Source organism: Schistocerca americana, chromosome 5 (assembly GCF_021461395.2).
Source record: "Schistocerca americana isolate TAMUIC-IGC-003095 chromosome 5, iqSchAmer2.1, whole genome shotgun sequence".
Classification (NCBI taxonomy): domain Eukaryota; kingdom Metazoa; phylum Arthropoda; class Insecta; order Orthoptera; family Acrididae; genus Schistocerca; species Schistocerca americana.
In genome coordinates, this window is record NC_060123.1 from 326,827,002 (window position 1) to 326,849,850 (window position 22,849).

General features: G+C 38.2%; 1 protein-coding gene across 3 annotated transcripts in view; it reads right to left on the reverse strand.

Annotated features, from left to right (window-relative positions):
- Window positions 1-13,566: 13,566 nt before the first annotated feature.
- Window positions 13,567-22,849, reverse strand: part of LOC124615954 (heterogeneous nuclear ribonucleoprotein L) — a 187,014-nt gene continuing 177,731 nt past the window's right edge. For 2 of the 3 annotated variants that reach the window (XM_047144158.1, XM_047144155.1), the window contains one exon: window positions 19,421-21,052. In XM_047144158.1, the coding sequence (XP_047000114.1) occupies window positions 20,895-21,052 (158 nt within the window). In that variant the 3' untranslated portion in view covers window positions 19,421-20,894. Of the gene's footprint in view, window positions 17,377-19,420; window positions 21,053-22,849 lie in introns of those variants that run through there. The other variant, XM_047144156.1, reaches the window with a different exon arrangement.

The window sequence follows — 22,849 nt, forward strand, 5'->3', positions numbered from 1 at the left end:
TTCGAGAAATCTTACGTAATGATGGTGGGTGGGTTGGTTACTAAAAGTATATTCGTCCATAAAACCCATGTGGACAATTATCTAATAATCGGTCAAGCTTTGCTTTGTCCGCAGCTCTTTAGCATACAAGTCCATTTACTTTCAGTCTCCTCCTTACAAGTATTGCAATGCAAGGTAATTGAAACATCTCATCCACTCGACGCCAACTCAGGAATTGATTGGTCCATGTGTTGTTCAACACACAGGAGTCGTCACCCTCACTGGAATCAATGACTGTGTGTGTGTGTGTGTGTGTGTGTGTGTGTGTGTGTGTGTGTGTTTGTTTACGTGTTAACACACAATCTGAATCAATACTATTAACATTAGAGAGACAACCAACAATAAATATTACATCAAATATGACTGTAAAGTATTTTAATGCGATGGGAAGTTACACACTGAATTTTTACTCAACCCACGTCCTGCATTTTACGTTAAGTAAGTAAGACGGATTAACTCCGTAATATCGTTAGCAGAGACAGTGCGCTCTTGTCGTAGCTCGCGACAAGTGCAGCGATTAGTAGTGCCCAATGCCGCCGCGATTTGCTTATGTTGGCTGAGCGTGGACAGTGAGCAGACGCTTTGCTATAAACAGAAAGAAATCACCTCGGCTCTGACTGCAGTGAGCGGACATCACTGCCTGCATGTTTTTATTGTAACAAACGTGAGACTCTACTCACAGGTGCCATGGAGCAATTGCAACGGGTATCATGTCATTAGTCATCAGAATATTAACCAGTGATGAAATGTTCACTCTATTTGAATCCCAAGAAAATAGGAACCTTCTCACAAAGGAATGTGAGGTAATATCAAATTTTATCCAACATACAAACATTAACTGGAGAACTTTCATGTACGCAGTAGTAGCACACAAGGAAATATTATGTCTTGGAAGCGTATATTTCATTTCCTCTTCTCATATCAACGCCCTTGTTTTAGTATAAATTGAGAAAATAAACACGAAATACTGAAGTTCCTGAGAAGCATGTGACATATGACTATTCTCATTCAGAGCCCCAATAAAAAATATACACTCATCAATGCATATGCCCCCTCCAACATCGAAAATAAGAAAAACACCGAAAATGTCAAAAAATTCTGGAACACACTCGAAAAAACCATGAGCAAAATTCACCAAGATGACGTGAAAATACTAATGGGAGACTTCAACTCTCTATTTGGGACAGAAAAAAACCTATAGAAAAATCATTGGTACAAATTCCAACGGCACACGTCTGACTGACATTTGCCAACAATTCAACCTCAAAATAATGTCTACCTACTTTAAGAAAAAAACAGTTCCAGGTAACATGCTTGGCTACAAGGTGCAAACTGCTTTCGTTCGCCTTTCGAAACTCGCTGAAAGCCAGATTTTTAATTCGTTTGTAGCAGAGCTACAACCAGACAGATACAAACTCAATAAGGGAATCTTAAGAAAACACTCGAGCAAAATTCGCCTTGCTACTTTTAGTACCTCTTAGTGTCAGAGCGAAACCTTACAGTACTGCTAAATTCATAATGCCACTTTTCTTTTCTGCCGACACATTGTTTATTGTTGTGAATACATAATTTTATCTATAAACTGCCACATTTTCATAATACTTGCGACTGATACAGGACATGGAGTAAATACAGACCTTGTCGAAGTCAAAAATGGTTCAAATGGCTCTGAGCACTATGGGACTTAACATCTGTGATCATCAGTCCCCTAGAACTTAGAGCTACTTAAACCTAACTATCACATACATCCATGCAGGAGACAGGATTCGAACCTGCGACCGCAGCGGTCACACGGCTCCAGACTGAAGCGCCTAGAACCGCACGGCCACAAAGGCCGGCGTTTTCGAAGTCAGAAGTCGGTAATATCCTACTAGTTCGTGTTAAAATATGCTCGATCGTCTTACAGATACTTAATTCTTTATTAAGATAGACTGCCGTCGTGATGTTTCTGTAGTAAGCTGAATTTAATTTGTATTAGCACAGTGAATATTTTAATTGCGTTTTCCATTCGTTTACTGATCACAACAGAATCATGAAAGACAAATTAATCAGCAGCAGGATTTTCTTTCACAATATCTAAAACAATCTGACAATGCTAAAGTAGTTTACAAATTCTACGCCCGTAGAAACCTACTGGTTCTAACGATGTCATTAAACCAGTGTTGCCTTGACGGCTGATCTATCAAGAGCGGGAAAGGTAAAACTTTACAAATACACTCCTGGAAATTGAAATAAGAACACCATGAATTCATTGTCCCAGGAAGGGGAAACCTTATTGACACATTCCTGGGGTCAGATACATCACATGATCACACTGACAGAACCACAGGCACATAGACACAGGCAACAGAGCATGCACAATGTCGGCACTAGTACAGTGTATATCCACCTTTCGCAGCAATGCAGGCTGCTATTCTCCCATGGAGACGATCGTAGAGATGGTGGATGTAGTCCTGTGGAACGGCTTGCCATGCCATTTCCACCTGGCGCCTCAGTTGGACCAGCGTTCGTGCTGGACGTGCAGACCGCGTGAGACGACGCTTCATCCAGTCCCAAACATGCTCAATGGGGGACAGATCCGGAGATCTTGCTGGCCAGGGTAGTTGACTTACACCTTCTAGAGCACGTTGGGTGGCACGGGATACATGCAGGCGTGCATTGTCCTGTTGGAACAGCAAGTTCCCTTGCCGGTCTAGGAATGGTAGAACGATGGGTTCGATGACGGTTTGGATGTACCGTGCACTATTCAGTGTCCCCTCGACGATCACCAGTGATGTACGGCCAGTGTAGGAGATCGCTCCCCACACCATGATGCCGGGTGTTGGCCCTGTGTGCCTCGGTCGTATGCAGTCCTGATTGTGGCGCTCACCTGCACAGCGCCAAACACGCATACGACCATCATTGGCACCAAGGCAGAAGCGACTCTCATCGCTGAAGACGACACGTCTCCATTCGTCCCTCCATTCACGCCTGTCGCGACACCACTGGAGGCGGGCTGCACGATGTTGGGACGTGAGCGGAAGACGGCCTAACGGTGTGCGGAACCGTAGCCCAGCTTCATGGAGACGGTTGCGAATGGTCCTCGCTGATACCCCAGGAGCAACAGTGTCCCTAATTTGCTGGGAAGTGGCGGTGCGGTCCCCTACGGCACTGCGTAGGATCCTACGGTCTTGGCGTGCATCCGTGCGTCGCTGCGGTCTGGTCCCAGGTCGACGGGCACGTGCACCTTCCACCGACCACTGGCGACAACATCGATGTACTGTGGAGACCTCACGCCCCACGTGTTGAGCAATTCGGCGGTACGTCCACCCGGCCTCCCGCATGCCCACTATACTCCCTCGCTCAAAGTCCGTCAACTGCACATACAGTTCACGTCCACGCTGTCGCGGCATGCTACCAGGGTTAAAGACTGCGATGGAGCTCCGTATGCCACGGCAAACTGGCTGACACTGACGGCGGCGGTGCACAATTGTTGCGCAGCTAGCGCCATTCGACGGCCAACACCGCGGTTCCTGGTGTGTCCGCTGTGCCGTGCGTGTGACCATTGCTTGTACAGCCCTCTCGCAGTGTCCGGAGCAAGTATGGTGGGTCTGACACACCGGTGTCAATGTGTTCTTTTTTCCATTTCCAGGAGTGTATATGATGAGGGGGACAAGTGCTTGAGAGAGGACTTCCCTATCAATACAAGTGCCTGAGAGATGACTTACCTATCAATCTCCTGGATAGTTTTGTTTCTCAGATCAACAGAGTGCATTATCATGCAGTAGCACACGTGATGTAGTTTTGTCGGTGGATTTTCTTACACCGCGACCACAGGTGTCTCAGTCGTTGGCAACAATTTTCAGCTGTGATGCACACACCCCTTGGGGCAGAAGTCGTAGCCCAAAATACATTTTTGGAGCTGTCAGATGTAAAATATTATGTGCACACTACTCTTTGTTCGTATTTACGTCTTTTAGTGGGGCTCAGCCTTTCATTTCTTCCTAGAAAGTTGACGATAAAGGCATCATAACTCGTCACTAGTAACAGTGCTGCATAGGAATACTCAATGAGCGACCTGATGACGTTCAATAATAATCACTCCATTGATTTTTTGTTGTTTTGAATTAGAGCACGCAGTACTCCTACACCAGACTTCTGAACTTTGGCTGTTGAATGCAAATGTCCATCACATATATCAGTAGTCGAGACTTCCTTAATGCGGAAAATCATTCATGCCAGAACGACCGTTGGTGAAACAAGAATATCTTCTTCTGGCGTGTTTTCCCCAAAAGCACTGGCTCCACACACGGTTCAGATCTTTCTAGCTGCCTCCTCTGCATTCACTCCTCTGTTATACCAAAAGTAAATATTGTGTTGCAGATGCTACACCTTTTTCTACTTGCAACTCAATTTTACAACGCTTAACTGTAGTTCAAGATTTTCAAGTATGCAAAATCCAGTGCTTAACTGCAAGATGATAACTAGAACTTCAAATTCGAAAATGATAGTTGATACATACACTGACAGCGTCGCGCCGCGTTCACCTCGGCGGCGGGTGGCGTTTTGCCAGGGGCCGTAGCCGCTGCAGCGCGAGGAAACGCTCGAGCGTAAGTAGTTCTGATAGCGACGCAGCCACATGTCCTGCAGAATTGCTTCTGGAAGTACTTGCTATTGCTGTTGGGTAGAATGTGAAGCGAATTGTCTTCGATGTTCAACCAGACACATAATTTTAAACGAGGCACGAAATGTGGTGTAAAAAAATCTGTTGGACGCGAACAGGCGACTATAAGTTTAGGATGCACGACGATTACCACTAGACCACAGGCTCACATAATGCAACAACACCTCATAAGTAGATAACACTTCCTCCTGACACTTCCACATCTTACAGTGTTGCCAGATTGTGCAGATGACCGGACTTGTGGAGTTGTCAGAGGCGGTCGGTTTTATTGGCCACCTTAAGTGAACGACTCGGGCTTAGTCTCTGTGGCGGCGCCGGCGGTCAGTTTTTATGTCTAAGACTGTACATAAAACGTATATACAATTTAAAACACGTAACTATTAATTCTATAAATGTCATACATACCTTATATTTTAACAAATTCTCACATAAATTGCGCCTTCAATGGAACGATTTTCTCTTGTACAAACAAAAGCACCACCAAAGATACTCCTCATGTGAACAGTGGTCGCCTAGCCAAGCATCATTTCAATAAGAAAGTTCTACCAACCTCAGCAAACAAAAAGTGGTGGCTTGAGAGTACACCATCCATTTAGCAACACCTGATGCATCTTTAAGGGTCAGTTTTCTATAGAAAACGTACACGATTTCGCAGTTATGGTAGGTGGGCAATATATTGACCACTATCCTATAGAGAGTTAAAATATTACGTCTCTACAATATTTTGATATGTCGACTCTTTTGAATGGAACAACACATTTGGCGTAAATGGTCACTCCTCTCATCTACAACAAACTACTTCCATACAAATCACCAGATAAGATGCACCTTCCAAAGGAAGTATTAAATCGGATGTATATGGTGGTCTGAGGTAATAATGCCAGAGTCAATATTTATCACTAATTCATCAATTTTACCTGTAATATTTTGATGAAATAAGCTTATTGAGCATTTTGACCAGCATTCCCCATTTATTGAACTAACTTCCAGCATAAGAGGAAACTTCTGCAAACAGGGTTACCTTTTCTTACCTGTCTTCTTCGTAATCAAGATCTAGCCCTTCTTAACGCTATCACAGTAACCTGGTCTCGAGTGGGCTCCACCTATTACACAGTCACTTTTAAGGGGCTCCGGAACGCCCTATACTTGCAATGTTAAAATAACGCTTATAAATTACATCTTTCCTCACAAAGTATTTGAGGTAGGAAGTTGAACTTTTTACAGATTATTTATTGGAATATGGGCTACAACTTAACACAAGGATTTTACAAAATTTTAGTTCAGTTATTAAATATGATTTTTTTTCAATTGTAATGAAAATTCACAACATTTTTTTGCAATTTTTTATTTATATATTCAAAAATATACAGTTTTTTGGAAAAAGGCTGTGTTGAATTATGCAGAAGGTACTGTGTAACATTTACTGAAAGTTTGAAACAAATATGTTTGGAAGATCCTTAGAAAACATGTAATTAGTATGAGAAAATGAAAGTTTTGGGAATCGAGCGACAAAGATTGGATTAACTTTTTAGTGCATTCCAGGTCCATAGGAAGGATTATCTTCATCCTCTGCAAACTCCTCCTCCAGCTTCCTCTTGTTCCTCCTCCTGTTTACTCTTGCTTGTATTTCTAGACTCTTTACAGCCCTGTCTGCAGCCCGAAGGCATTCCTTGTCTAAAGCAAGCATCGCTCGTTGTTGTGTTCGTAGATTTTGCTACCATTTTCTTCAGTTGCAGTTACTGCAACACTGCTCCAAAAGGTGGTCATGTATGAACACTTATCACATTTCAGTTGTATTTCACTAGCAAGTCCTATGTGCTTTATTATGGAGAGTTCCAGACCAACTTCACTACAATGAATACATCTTACACAGTTTGAAAAAATTCCTTTGAGAACCGACTTATCAAATATTTCATTCACATCCGATTCGCCCATAAAACATTCATAGTTTTCACTCATTGAACGAAGCTTCTTCTGTGAAGTATTTTCTTTCCCACATTGACTGCTATGGGCAGGTGTACTGGAGAGGTTAGGTTCACTCACTTGGTTATCGTCTTTATTGTTTACAGTAATAACACATACCTTTGGCTTTCCAACATTTCTCCTTTTCTTAAAAGCCTTCAGAGGATTTCTAATAACTTTACTTTTACTCATTATTATACTTCAACAAAACAGAGACTCAAGAAACAGAATTAATTACGAATATTTTCGAGATAACGACAGGGTAAATAAACATGAAACAATCGACAATCACACCAGCGATATATATTGAACCATCACAGGTTAGCCACAACACATACTTTATCTCACATCACTAAAATGTACCTGATGAACACGGACGTTAATAATATCACCATTTGACAGCAGTTTAACAGTGCCACAGTGGGTCACGCCCATGTAGAACACATTTCAAAAAAAAATTTAAAAATAGTTGTAGTCTTCGGAATTGAATAAATTATATATCTATTAAAAGGTAATAGTCTGCAGATTCAGAAAAAGCAAAAAAGTAAAAATTGAACTTTTCATGATTTGGAGCCTTTCCGGAGCCCCTTAAGCTTAAACAACCCTTCCTTCTCAATCCTACTCAGGTGTTGGCAGTGTCAATTCAACCAGGGCATATACACAGACACTGAAAAAAAATTCCCAAGTTCCGGTGTAAAAAAAAAAAACACCCTCTTTCCCGATTGAGTGACCGTATATTTTTCTTCATGACCGTAAAACTTATCAATCCTTTGAATGGTTAAGGTTTCATATATTGGTGTATTAGAAAAATATACATTTTGATTCCACGTTAAGTTTCCAAAGCATTGAAATTGAGATTATGATGTGCTTCAGTAAGCCAATTATAGCTTACTTTACCTGGTCTCGCCAGCTGGTGATAGCAGCATAGGACACATGATGTAGTCAGCCAATAGCAACACCATTGTTCAGTGGCGCAAACACACAAATAGGGTACGTTAATGGTTAAATTTAATATACGTAGTGCAGCTGCAAGGAAAGCTAAACATCCACATATAATATTGGTCATTTTTTGCGCGCGTTACACATCACACAAACGTGCCAGTAAATTTTAAATGACGACATGAATGTCAATCAAACTTTTGTGATCAAAGAAATTGAAAGCATATTCGCACATGTAATATAATTCATCTTGCATAAAATGAAATTTACTTCGAAAGTAATGCTTTTCAACCACCAATTGCAATATTTTCCCGAGGCCTGTTAGAAAAAGGTTCGTTTCAGCAGTTGTCAAGAACACATCAGAAAATGGCTTTACTGTGTGCAAGCAGCTACGATGACATATGAAGCCCACATGTTCATACCTATATAGCGTAACAGACCTTACATTACATCATAAACGAAACAGGACATCAGAGGAAACTCCAAAAGCACTGGAATTTCATAAACCATGCTAAAATGCATAATTCAGCTGAAAGTGCACATTCCTATGTCCAGATTCGTGAAGTAGTAGGCCCCCAACACCGATATTAACCTTTTCATTGTGGTTTTCGAGCTGCAAATTTTCTGAGAGTACCAGTACTGTATTATCTCATGTTCGGTTTTTTATTATGGCATAACGCCATACGTTCCAGAAGATAATTCAGCAAACAGTTGACACTAGCCAGTTGAATGAAATAAAACACTCAGTTTCAAATAAATTGAAAGCCTTGGTGGAAAAGATCAAAAAAGCCGAATTTCTTTAGCAAATTGACAAAACTTCAGTTCCGAAAGGAAATTAATGCTTGACTGTCAAAAACCTGGAAATAAAATGAAACAAAAAAACGAACTACTAATGTACTTTAGCCTTCCATAATTGTGTGAATGTATTTTAATTCACTTGCTAGCTTCCGAACACAGAAATCAGTTTTGTTTTCATTTGACATGAGAGCTGTAAACGAAAACAGTAAAATCACTAAACCTTAACACAGGTCACGTGAAGACTCATCGTTTCCCCACTGAAACTAAAGACTGCTCTGCACACGTGCGAATAGGGTAGCTTGGGTGGAACAAAATTTTTCCATGTAGCTGCTGAAGATACAGCGAACAATAGCACTTACAGTAGCTGTAAGTGGGGGCAGGCTACTGTCCATGTCTGGGACATGTTTTATCCGATTCACCAGATCAACAACAAAATAAATGGAAATCGTGCTTTACTTTAACCTCTTACACTTTTGCAATAGTTTCATATTAGCAAAGTTCCTAAATTTCAGGCAAAATTTGTTATTAGCCGTAACTCTGTAATTAAACATTTGCAGACCTACATTTATATGAACTTTTTTCTTTTGTTTTACATGTAGAATAATATATTAAAATATTTGCATATCTTTGTGAATCACACTGTATATTCAAGCATATATATGCCAACACAGCTGCTTTCATTTGATTTCATCAGGACAGTGGAAAATAGGGATCTGAAAAAAGGGTCAGGTAAGGTGAATCCGTAATTATTCTCAGCAGTTGTAGAGGCAGTGTTCTGATCTTCAACCACGGAAAATGAAGAAACCCACAAATTATTGGGATATATATAAACTTCTTTGAATGGATGGATGAAAATCTAATGTTAAGACAAAAAGGATGTATAACGTCATATTTAAAATATCATTGAATCTATTAACAGTGCAGTTGTGCAAGCAGCAGATGAGTTTGTTTAGAGTAGAGAAAGAAAAACACACAGAAAAGTGAAAAACTGAAGAGGGAGGAGGGAAGGGGGGGAGGGAGGGGAAGGGGGGGGGAGAGTGAGATGTGGATTCTCATTTTAAAGCAACAACATAACAGGCTATAGGTAGGAGACAATAGAAAAAACACAACAGTAACATGTATACATGTAGCCAACAACATCATGCATCAAATGTCAAATTGCAGCTGATCATGATATATGCATTTAAGATTGCAGTAGTGTGAGGGAAGCTAGTTTCCTCATCCACAGAAAGCATAAAATGCCAACAAGTGGAGTCTTACTACCTATTACTGTATCAGGAAGTCGTCTGGCGAATAAATGTAATGACAATATTTTACAAGGTTACTACAGAAATAATCTGCAACTATTCTTCAGTGTAATTAATTTCTGCATGTTCTATTCTGTCATTGGATGCATCTTTTAACTAGGTAGTTATGGTTCTCATTATGGCATTACCAATATCAAAGCAACCACAGGGCAACTTCGAGTGTGGATTAGGTAGAGGGAGCTGGTGTGATTGAACCACATACAATTTGGTATACAAGAAAGTTCACGATGCAATAGAGATGAGAATTTCACCTCCATTATCTGTACACGGTGTGCTATGCCTAGATCAAGATGCAATAGAGATGAGAATTTCACCTCCATTATCTGTACATGCATGGAGAGCTGCATCAAACCAGTCTCAGGACTGAAGACCACAACAACAACATATCTGTACATGGTGTGCTATGCCTAGATCAAACCAACAAACGTGGCTCAAAGCCAGTTGTTTATGAAAGATACACCATAACAATGAAAAATCAGATCACTATCATAGTCACACGTGTCACATACAAAAGTACTCAGTACAATACTCCACAGCTGCCATTAAGAGAGCTATACTGCATTTGCACATGACAGTAAACAGGCAACATTACCCCCTGAATTCTCAACCACTTTGTAAGTAAACAGGCAACATTACCCCCTGAATTGTCAACCACTTTGTATTCTGATCCAGTATAGGTGACAATCATTGGCTAGAGATATGCACATATACATATGGCGGTAGTATCATCTACACAAGATATAAAAGAGCAGTGCATTGGCAGAGCTGTCTTTTGTGCTCTGGTATCCAATGTGATTATGGCTGCACAATGGGAATTATCGGACTTTGGAACACAATAGTAGTTGGAGCTAGACACATGGGACATCCCATTTCGGAAATCATTAAGGAATTCTAACACTGGAAACTCTAGGACGGAATGTAACAATTTTATGAAAAGGAAACTTGCCACTCACCATATAGCAGAGATGCTGAGCCGCCGAGTCACAGATAGGCACAACAAAAAGACTGTCACGAATAAAGCTTTTGGCCAGTACAACCTTAGTCAAAAATAGACAACAGACACACACATGAAGATTCACGCAAACATATACGGCTGCATTTCTCAGGCTGAGGGTTTTGTGTGTGTGTGTGTGTGTGTGTGTGTGTGTGTGTGTGTGTGTGTGAGATGAAGGGCTTACTGGCCGAAAACTTTGACAGTCTTTTTGTTGTGCTGTCTGCAACTCAGTGTCTCCGCTTTATGGTGAGTGACAACTTTCCTTATAGCCTATCATTCAATATTCAGAGATATTGAGTGTCAACAGTTTGCTGGGAACAGAAATTTCAGGCATTACCTATCACCACGGACAACATGGCTGCTGATATTCACTTAACAACCGACAGCAGCAATGTTTGCGTAGAGTTGTCACCACTAACTGACAAGCAACCCTGTGTGAAATAATCTCAGGTGTCAATGTGGGTCATACGACTGAAGTAGCCATTTCAGCACTTCTGTGAAATTTGGCACTAATGGGCTGTGGCAGCAGACAACCAATGCGGGTGTCTTTGCTATAGCACGACATCGCCTGCAGCTCTTCTCTTGGGCTCATGACCATATCGGTTGGACCCTAGACGATGAAAACCGTGGCATAGTTAGACGAGTCCTAATTTCAGTTGGTAGAAACTGATGGTAGAGCTCAAATGGTGCAAACCCCATTGAAGCCATGGATCCAAGCTGTGAATAAGGCACTGTGTAAGTTGATGGCAGCTCCATAATGGTGTGGGCTGTCTTTACATGGAATGGACTGGGCCCTCTAGTCCAACTGAACCGATCCTTGACTGAAAATGGTTATATTCAGCTACTTGGAAACAATTTGCAGCCATTCAGGAACTTCATGCTCCAAACAATGAGGGAATTTTTATGGATGACAATGCGTCACAACACAGTCACAATTGTTTGCAATTGGTCTGAAGAACATTCGAGAAAATTTGAGCAATGATTTGGCCACCCAGTTTGCCCAACACGAATCTCATGTAACATTTATGGGACACAATCTAGGGGTCAGTTTGTACAAAAAATCCTGCATCACTAACACTTAGGTGGCTGTACAGTTACCACGGCTAAATATTTCTGCAGGGGACTTCTAGTGACTTGTTGAGTCCATACCATGTCGTGAGAGGGGGGGAGGGGGTGAGAGAGAGGGGAGGGGAGAGGGGGGGAGAGAGAGAGGGGGGGGAGAGAGAGGGGGGGGAGGGAGAGAGGGGGGGAGAGAGAGAGAGGGGGGGAGAGAGAGAGGGGGGGAGAGAGAGAGGGGGGGGAGAGAGAGGGGGGGGGAGAGAGAGGGGGGGGGGGGAGAGAGAGGGGGGGGAGAGAGGGGGGGGGAGAGAGGGGGGGGGGGAGAGAGGGGGGAGAGAGGGGGGGAGAGAGGGGAGAGAGAGGGGGGGGGAGAGAGGGGAGAGAGGGGGGGAGAGGGGGGGAGGGGGGAGGGGGGGGAGAGGGGGGAGAGGGGGGGAGGGGGGAGGGGGGAGAGGGGGGAGAGGGGGAGAGAGGGGGGAGAGAGGGGGGGAGAGGGGGGGGAGAGGGGGGGGAGAGGGGGGGGAGAGAGGGGGGAGAGAGGGGGGAGAGAGGGTGGGGGGGACTCAATTGCCAGGATGCCGGCAGTGGCACAGCAGAGCCACCTGTGGTCACTGATACCCATATGCTACTAACCTTCTGTTTCTGAACTATACTTTAAAAGTCAATGGAAGCTCATTATCACTCCTCATCAGACTCCACGTTAAATTCCCCTTCCCGAGGTTAGTTGTTTAGATTATTATCTGGTGATCTAGATTTTTCACAATTTCCCTAAACTGATCCAGACAAATGCCTGAATGGTGCCTTTGAAAAGAACACAGTTGATTTCCTTCCCCCCGAACTTGTGCTCCGTCTCTAATGAATGCAGTTGACAGGACATAAAACACTAATCAACTTACCCTCTGATGTCAGTTTCACACCTCAGACAGATATACAAATGAGACCCTCTGCTTTGTGTTAGGAATTCAATAATTTCAGTCATCTACATTACAAATGATGCAATTTAATACACAATATATTTGGGAATCATCCTAGTCTCCAGAGCGTTGTTCCAACACGTCTTACGGCTGCCTGCTACCTGTCAAACATCAGCCATTTGCAGTAAAGTGCAATATGCATTGCAAGAAGAAAGACTGAAATTAAATGCCTAATCAACATTTTAGATTTGGATTACAAGCTTTTATAATGTGTGGATTGGGAAGGAAATTTGATGTCTTTTTTTTTTTTTAAAAAAAAGCACTTTCCTGCCTTCATCTTCATTTAAACAAACAAGAGGATGTCAATCAGTAAACCATACGGTGTGAAGCACTGCATGGACAAAATATAATTTTAACTAAAAATGAAAATCACTTCGAATGTTGTCTTTTCATGTAAGCTTCAATACTTGTAGGATGGAAAGATTAGATGAAGGTAATTGTTTTTCTCCCTCTTCTCATTATTGCCAACATTATTATGTATGCATTTCCAACTACCATTGTAGCAGGAAAAGGGAACTACTGCAAATGGATACAGCTGACATCAATGCACTGATACTCCAACCTTCAATTCTTTACTGTTTGCTGGTCCTCATGAATTCACTAATATTACTGCTCTCTTGCTCACTGGTTAACCAAACCATGCAAGTGAGTAAAAGACTAGGAATGCAAACAAGTATCTTAGTTCATTCATATTTATGTATGTTGAAAGAAGTAATGACAAACTTTACACATAGGTGATGTTAATGTAACAAATTTTTTGTATATCACACTCTTACAGATCTATCAACATTTGCAGGGAACATTATGGCTTGAAAAGTGAAAAAAGCAGCATAGTTTTGATCATTTTATTGCATAAAATTTACACCTTTCACAGCATTGCATCAAATTTTATTGAAGCTGTTCTGAAAATCTTCCATGGAGACACACACACACACACACACACACACACACACACACACGCACACACACACACACACACACACACACACACACACACACACACACACAAAATAAAATTAACTGCTAATGTGAAATATTTTGATACAGTATTCAGTTTGATAACTACAACTTCACTAAAAATCGTTTGATCTAGTTACAAAACTAGTTTCAGTAGGATACAGAAGTTTTCCAATGAAATACTGCACTGATTAAAAAAACGTGGAATAGCTTGATATTTGTGAATTTTATCTACATATAGTATTTTCAACAAAATGATATCAAGAGAGGCATACATTTGAAAAAAATAAAATAAAGTGTTCTGTCATTTAAAAACAGTTACATGTAACAATAAAAGGGACTCTTAACAATAACAAATCTAAACCTTTACAGACTCAAGTGATTCTGATGGTCATTTCAGACACATCTGTATTAATAGGTTCACAGTTCTACAAATGCAGCATACATGTAAAGAGCCTAGTTAATAAAGTAATTTTTAATAAACTAATATTAATCAATTAGTACAGACATAATTTAACCATATAGTAAGTGCACATAACACTAAGACTATTGGTCTCAATTCACAATATTTTATTGTTTCTGATGTGACACTTAAGTCCATTTGCCCCCCACAGAGGTACTCTAGACCTGATCACTGATTAACCGTAACACTATTAAAAATGGCATACATTTTAAAGGTGCAAAAAAACTGCTCATGACGACTATTTCTGTATGTTTTAAATTAAATGAATTACAGTTCAGGCTCCAACTGAATCTAACATGAGATCATGCACCTACTAAACAGTAACTTGGCAAAGAAGGTGGAGCCATTGGAGGAAGTATAAATACTTCTACATACAGAATCTGCAATATGGCACAGAAGACCTTGGTACCACAACAGGTTTGGCTGCAAGTTACTGTAAGTTGCGTAAGTAATTACTGATAATAGTCTGCATGATCCAGATAAACAGTCAAAATAAATATCTACAATGAAATGATCAGTTTCACTTCCAGCACACTTCTCATTACAAGGTACATTATTCACACATAAACTGAACACACTGACAAATGGAAAGTAGGTAAAGTAATAGCCAGTCCATTACTACACAATGGTGTTTTATGAGGCATTTGGGGGAAGGGGGAGGTGAATGAGTGAAAGAAATAACAAACAAGCCATGGAATCATTTCAGAACAGGGCTGTTACTGTGTCATTTTATTTTGAAACAATGTTTACATATTTCACCACACACACACACACACACACACACACACACACACACACACACTTCTGGGTGTTGAAGTTTTGTTTCATTCAGTTAATGACAGAACTAGGTTAATCTGCAGAAAACACCTAAATAAGCTGAGGCTCGAAACTTGACACTTTAGCATTAATACACTTATTATTTTCTTTTAATTGACTTGAATGGCTTTTCTCATAATCTTACATACTAGTTTGTCTTTATCAGTACTACTAATAAACTATTGCTGTTTGCACCAATGCTACATTGCAAGGAAACTGCTTTTCACAAGAATGCTGGAATAATAATAATAGTAATAATAATAGTAATAATAATAATAATAAAAGGAATCTTCATGTCCAGTTTTCTTCATATTACTACCAAATTTTTTTGTCTTTCAATACAGTGAGGAAATAAATATCTATGAAAGTAACTTGCTTTGCAGTTCCATTAAAATGTAACTGGCATGAATGAATGTTACAATCATAAATACAAACCACAATTGGATACCTACAGCCACAATATGAATTTCACAACACTGGAATATACTAACTTGTTACTATTATCCATCTACACTATCTATCTTTGTATACATGACAATTCTTAAATTCCATCTACAAATATAAAGCAAATGATATCTTTGTGCATAGTAAATGGCAATGCATATGGTAATAAACTTTACAAAATAGTATAATGATCTTTAGTAAATATGCAGTTTCACTGAAAATGCACTCTTAACATTAAAAGGTGATGGATAATAATTACTAGACCATAAAATTATCATTTTTACACAGAAGTTCAGTTTTATAAAAGTTTTGGCTATCTTTTCTCAATTCTATTATAGGGCCTCACTGCATAGTTAATTGAATTTGTGTGTCACACCACAACAGCGTACACATTTCTCAGGAAGTACACAGAGCACAAAGCAAAATAAAGTAACTAAAACATGCAGATAATAAAGTCAACACCTGCATGGGCAGGTGTGACACTGAAGGCTGAAATTTCAATTTATAGCTCATGCAGTATTTACAATGAAATTGTTTATAATTATTTCCAAAATCTTTGTAATACACACCATTTTCTGTAGGTAAACCACTACATAAAATGATAATACTATTACAGTACGTTATTCTGTAACTGAAGTGTGTGAGAAGTAGTGATGTACATTCACTCCTCCCCTCCTAACCCTTATACATTTGCTCGGAATTCTTTGACACCAATAATGAAAATGAACTGTACTGTTATGTAAATCAGTAATATTCCTGTCTTATATGTTGTATTATGATTTTTACAGAATATTGATGAAACACAGAAAGACTTGCCGTTATCGAAAGAGAAACGTGAAAAGTTATTTCAAGGAAAGTTTATTTAGTAATAAAAGCACTGGACATAGTACTGTTTCAGCATTTGTACAGCTACTAGCTGTTCATAGCACTTGCTCAACAAACGGGCAACTATATTAAAAACCTCATGCAGACACCACAGTTTGTTACTCATATCCAACCTTATTTATGACCTGCATCTAATACTGCAGAAGTATGTATCCATCATATAACAGAAATTGCTTTTTACATTTATTTCTGTTATATGATGCTAACTGCCTTCTCAAAAGAATACTACGATTTTCATTTACGTATGGTTCCAGCTCCGAGTGCTGCTGTGTAACTGAAATTACTGTCAAGACAGCAAGTAAACATCAAAACTACCAAATTAAAATATTTTAACATTTTTTAAATTTGTTACCAAGCTTTACCATCGGCACATAATCTATGGTTTGTTTTCCAGATAAACTCTGGAAAAAAAAAAAAATAATAAAATGCTGGTAGCAGCAGAGCACAAGCCATCTGACGACATAATTGCGAACTTTTTCCCAACATTAACATTTGAAGCATTTACAAGCACAATGCTACTACAAATGTCACAATATCTGATGATTTCAGGCAATTTTTAAAAAAACTAATAGATTTTCAAAAAGAAAAAAGCAGATGCAATTTGTGTAAACTATGCCACTTTACTCATGGCTTAGCTACTTACACTACCACACAAATCAATGCAGTCCAAAATTAGTTCTCAAAACGTAAGAAATAAGAATTTTGTACATTCCTGAAAACAATAATGTGTTATGTCACTTAGTTAATCAAAAGAAAATACATTTTGTCACACATTCTTATCGGCAGAAGTTCATTATGCAGTGAAGTACGTCATGCACATGATTAACAAAATAAGTAATATTACAATGTCATGCAGTAAGCTATGAACAGTTTACAGTTTCGAAACTCCAGACGCAGTCATTTATGACAAGCACATCAATGTAAAATGTAAAGGAGTTTAATGTTCAGTGTAATTCACTGTTAATGTTCACTGTATCCACTGTCTTGGCCATATCTTCTTTTCTTTGTGTGTAATGTAAGCTGAATGTGGTGTTACAGTAGGCAACCCACAGAGGGGGCGCAGAAAGTGTAATTGTCTGAAATGATGCAATGAGAACATGTAGAACATTATATAATGTCAGCAAATAAAAATTACGTATGAATAGTTTTTGGAAATGTTTATAATTACATACTATAAAAATACCAACAGTCACCGAAAACCAATTGTGTAATTTAAGTTTCCTCCAGTTACTACCCTGTAAATACTTTTACTTTAGAATTTAAAAAAGTAAAGTCGGTTCTAATTCAGTGAACTTCTACACAAAGAAATAGGCATTTAGTTTATAAAAATAAAATGTGAAAGCATCAGACTTCGAAAACTGAATTTTTTCTATAGTTTTATATGTTTTCAATGAAGCTTCTGTAGCTTACATCTTTATTATTCATTACTATCATTTCTACAATTGTTTAACTGCTTGTTATGTTTTCAATGAAGCTTCTGTAGCTTACATCTTTATTATTCATTACTATCATTTCTACAATTGTTTAACTGCTTGTTTGAAGTGTACAGGAATTTATGAATGTTACTGTATCACTTTTCATGCTTCACACTTGCACTGAGGAAGTCAAATTCTGCAAGTCTTTACTAAAAACCAAACTTTCTGTCCTACATAGCTGGCGCCAATTAATCTCTAGATTTACCATTACCGTTAGTAAGGGACAGGTTTGCTGCCAATAAATAAACTTTACAGGTTACAATTTTGGTTTTCTGGGTGTGCATTTTCCCATTTGGTTGCTTGTAAATTTTTATCAAATTCACAGATTAGTCCATGTGCTATGTATAGCAAGGATTTCTTTAAGTTACATGATAGCTAGCCTTTCACTGCCAGCAAGTCTGGAAAAAAAGACCAAATTCTTATCTGATGTGAGAGTTGTGTCCTAATTCATTATCGCAAGCTTATGAGGCATTAATATACAGTTGTAAAGGAAATATAGTAACTTCTTAATATATGCTTTCATGACAACTATATGGTTTGTATTTAGAGATTTTGATGTAAATTATTGAAGGAGTCCACAAATTTGGTAGAAATGACATCCATCATTAATGCATGTAAAAATGTCCATTTAGTGCTATTTCAAATTACTGTTAATTCCAAATTGGTGTAAGAGAAGTACTACAAAAATTGGTGTATGTTTTTATCATCAATCTTTTGCAATATCTGTTGCAGCCCAAACATGCAAATGGACAGGAAATAAACATCAGCTTTAAAGCCAGTCTTCTGTTGTGAATGACCACCTTTAACTATTTAGCTATCTCAAGAATAAAAAAGTGCTGCACTGATTTCATTAACAGTGTAATTATTAACCATCGCCTTTCTGGCAGGATGTAAGTGGTGTTCTGACAAAGGCTCCATGGAAGGTGCTATTAATTATTAAAATATACAGCAATTTCATCAAAGAACAAAATTTTCTGGAACATTGCTTTCTTCATATTATGCACATGCTGAAATAAAAGTCAATTCCCAGCACAATTTTGACATATCAGTATGTCTGCAAACGGAATGGATCTTTCAAAATCACTATGAACGGAAAGAAACTTTTTAGTCTGATGTGAAACCCTTCGCGAAAGAAGGTGTACAGCCCTTTGTGACTCAACAAATATGGTGCTTATATTCCCACAATGTAACCCCACTATAAAACTCTCAAAATGTTACAATAGGGACCTCATTCTTTGTGTGGCCAACATTTCCACACAATACCACCATTAAGCCAATCAACTCTCCCTCCCCCCCGTCCTCCTCCAGCAAGTATGGCACTTTTTATGTCAATAGTCTTCAAAATAGGAAACAAGCATAAGCTGAACCACAGAAGTGATGGCAGCAATGTTAATTCTGTGCAACACACACACTATAAAATCAATCTGTTTTATTAACACACACCAGTGCAGTACATCCACACTCACTCACACTCTTTAAATGAACAAACTTCATGAGGAAAATGTTAAACCTGCACTGCAACTGAGCAGGTAAGGAGAGTCCTGCTTTGTTACCATAATGTGTAATGTGATTTATGTTTTAATGTATACTTTCTCAACAAATGAAGCACTACAACAAAAAGGAAATTGCTGGAAATAACAAATAATAATGTAAAGGAAAATTTTATTTGAACTTATCAGTACAAAAGTAATGGACACCTAAAATGCGGGTATAGGTCTAATTATACAACCTGGACACAGGAACCTTATTTACGGTTAGGATCCTTTATCCAATGCCTTAAAAAATAATACTACCTTAAACTACTGTCTTTCATAAGCAGTGGTTCGTACTGAAAGTACATTTAAATATTTCTCTCTCAAAATATAAGTTTCACATCCATTTAGCAGAACAAAACTGAACTTAATGTCCTAAAACAAAGTCTGCAGGAAGACCAAGGAGTGCAGGACAGCAAATGTACTCGCTATAAGACATGGATACACTACACATTCAATATGTAAAAAACACCAATACATCTTTAAAAATTATGGAATGATACTTTCAAAATAGTATACTTTCCAGATTTTTGTTAAATATATATATATGTATATATAAGCACTATATTGATATGTTTTAGATTCACCTCACACTTTAATGTGAGGATTTGTGTTAAGTCTGTTTGCAGCAATGACTATGGCACCATTTATTTGCTGCGCTTTTGGCCTTCCTTCACTTTGTGTTGATCACTGTAAATTTGAACTTTTCCACTTGCTCTCTAGCTTAGCTTTATCTTTCAATCACTGCCAAATTTTTAACACCGATAACTGTTGTTGTATCATACAGTAAAATACAACTCCACATTTCTGCAGCAAATAATGGAAACAATAAAATTCCAACCATGATACAAAATTAATCAAGTGCTGCTAAAGAGAAATTATCCGAAGATATACATTAGCATTTCAATCACAGTTCTGGAAGTTTTACATGTGTAGATAAAAGTGTTACATAATTTCTAAATGAATATGAAAAACCAAAGAAGAAATGAAAAAGACAATGGGTAACACGAGAGCAAGGAAAAAACTCTTGTCAAAAGAAAGTGGTATCTCAAATGCTGCCACAAACTGAATAAATTTAATAGTATTAATGCCAACTGCGAGGTGGAAATGATCATAAATATTCAAAATTAGAATCACATTGAAACAGCTGATGTTTTATAAAACTTCTCACTGTATGCGTTTCTTAAACTAACTGGAAGGGAATTTATATCAGATGAAGTCTTGTCTTTTTGAAAGAAAGGAATATTATCTGTAAACAGAGAAATCTATAGACACACAGTTGCTCTAAGTAACGTAAATTACCCTACATGTTACACATGAAAGAACTACAGCAGACAGCTTTATACGAGTTATTCTGATAATCAACAAAAGGTTGACTTGCATGCTCATCTGTGAAGTATGCATAGGGGGGAAAAAAAAAAGTAACTGGAGTGAGCATTCAGGCTGTTCTAAAAGATTTTTTTTTTTACAAGAGGTCTTTTAATACAAATTTTAATTGAATTTTATCACGTGAAAAAATAACACTAAGAGCTGCAACTTAATTAAGCATGTAATATTAAAGGACCTTATGAGAAAGCTGAGAAGTGTCTACTGTCCATTGTTTTGCATCTCGTCTTGCTGTTGTGACTGCTGCTGAGACTGTTGTTGCTGAGATGACTGTTGCTGATCACTTCCATGGCGCATGGAATTTGGAATCTGACGTGATGATGAGAAACAAAGCTTCATGATGTATGGAAATTTTCCACCTGAAACCAAGGAACAACACACCTAATGACCACTGAGTATATATGCTTTATTAATGCAATTATTTTGACGGTTCTTACGTCTCTTAATAAAAACAAAATATATGCAACAGGTCAGTAGCTTACATTAATTGATTATTTTGATCTATGCACAACTGATAAAATTTAGAAACCTCTTTTCAGGACCAAATAAATTAATACTTATATGAATGTAATGAAGTATTTATTATAAGTGTGAAGATTTTTCTCTAGCGAAAGATAAAGAAAACTGTATTGGATACAATCAAAATGATCATCCTGTGCCTGGGGTGGGGTGGGGGGCTTATATAACAAATACGGAGGGTGGAATCTGTGCTGCAGATGAGAAACTTTTAAGAAATTACATTAACTTTATATTTCTGTTTTAGTTTACTGAGCAATATCGCATCTAATGTCAAAGTATCTTTATAAATTTATTTTTTTTAACAGAAGCAGTCATTTCACTGTATGTAGGGACTTAAATTTTTTCTTTAAAATTAATTTACTGCAAACGAGCCTGCACCAGTTTAATTTAGTATGACATTTTGTTAATTGCCTGTCAATATTAAGGTAGTAATCAAAATCGGTTTAACAGCTGCTTGGGAATTGTTGGTTGATACAGGACAGCAAGCCATCAATATGATGTTACGGACAAATTAATTTTGTTTACTATTCGACTATTATACTATTAGACAGGTTACCCAAAAGCCACGAAGTAAATGGCTACAGTCTGTGTGCCTGAATACAATTTAGCTCCCACCAAGACAGCTTTAACACTGTAAATACATACACAATTCAAAATTTTATGGAATGACGAAAAAAATCAATGTTTGTGTGTTTATTAAATTCTACACAATCCTGATTAAAGTTACAATTACATTATTGAGTTTAGAATCAGAAATCCCTGCTGTTTACTGAATTTTAGAATTATGGTCATGTACGATGCTATGTCCCTAAGTAAATCATAGAACACTATTAATACTTTACAAAACAACTTGACAACATGTACCTCCAGTAATTGTGTTTGGAATGTATTGTACAGTGAACTAGATCTCTGGCACTAGACAGATATTACAGAACTATTCACAGAGACTGCATGTGTGGGATACAAACTCCTGCCAATACAGACATGACCCATTGGCCACTAAAGAATTTTATAAAAGTAATTATGCCCCTTTAAAACTCATAAAAATTTGTAATTTTTCAAGTAGTCCAGTCAATTTAGGAAGAGGTATTTTATTACCTATTGCAATAAAATTGTTTCATTAATGAAATACAAAACAGTGTATTAAATACAACACAGAGAACGTCAGCAAATGAATTTATTCAGGGTCACTAACAAGATTTCAAAAATAATTTCAGAATTAATGCTTTATAATCGATTTTGGTCTTATATGGGTGGCAGTCACACGAGACAAGGATATAAAGCTCACATTAATTATGGTAAACGAGAAACCTGCTTCCTCATCCATTTCTTCCTAAGATAATTTTTAGTTTTAACCATATTTTGAAGTATTAAATCACTAATCAACCATGTAGGCAATAAAGCACTTTTGATATGATAATTCATAACCTACTGTAATTTGCATGTTAAACCAACTACTACTGCAACAATAAGCAACAGCATAGATAAATTTTTTTGTATATTGACCGACTACATATTTAGTACTGCTATAATAATGACTGGACAATATATATATATATATATATATATATATATACAGGGTGGCGCAGATTGATCGGGTGGTTTTGAAGTGGACTGTACGTCTGGAGGGGGGGAGC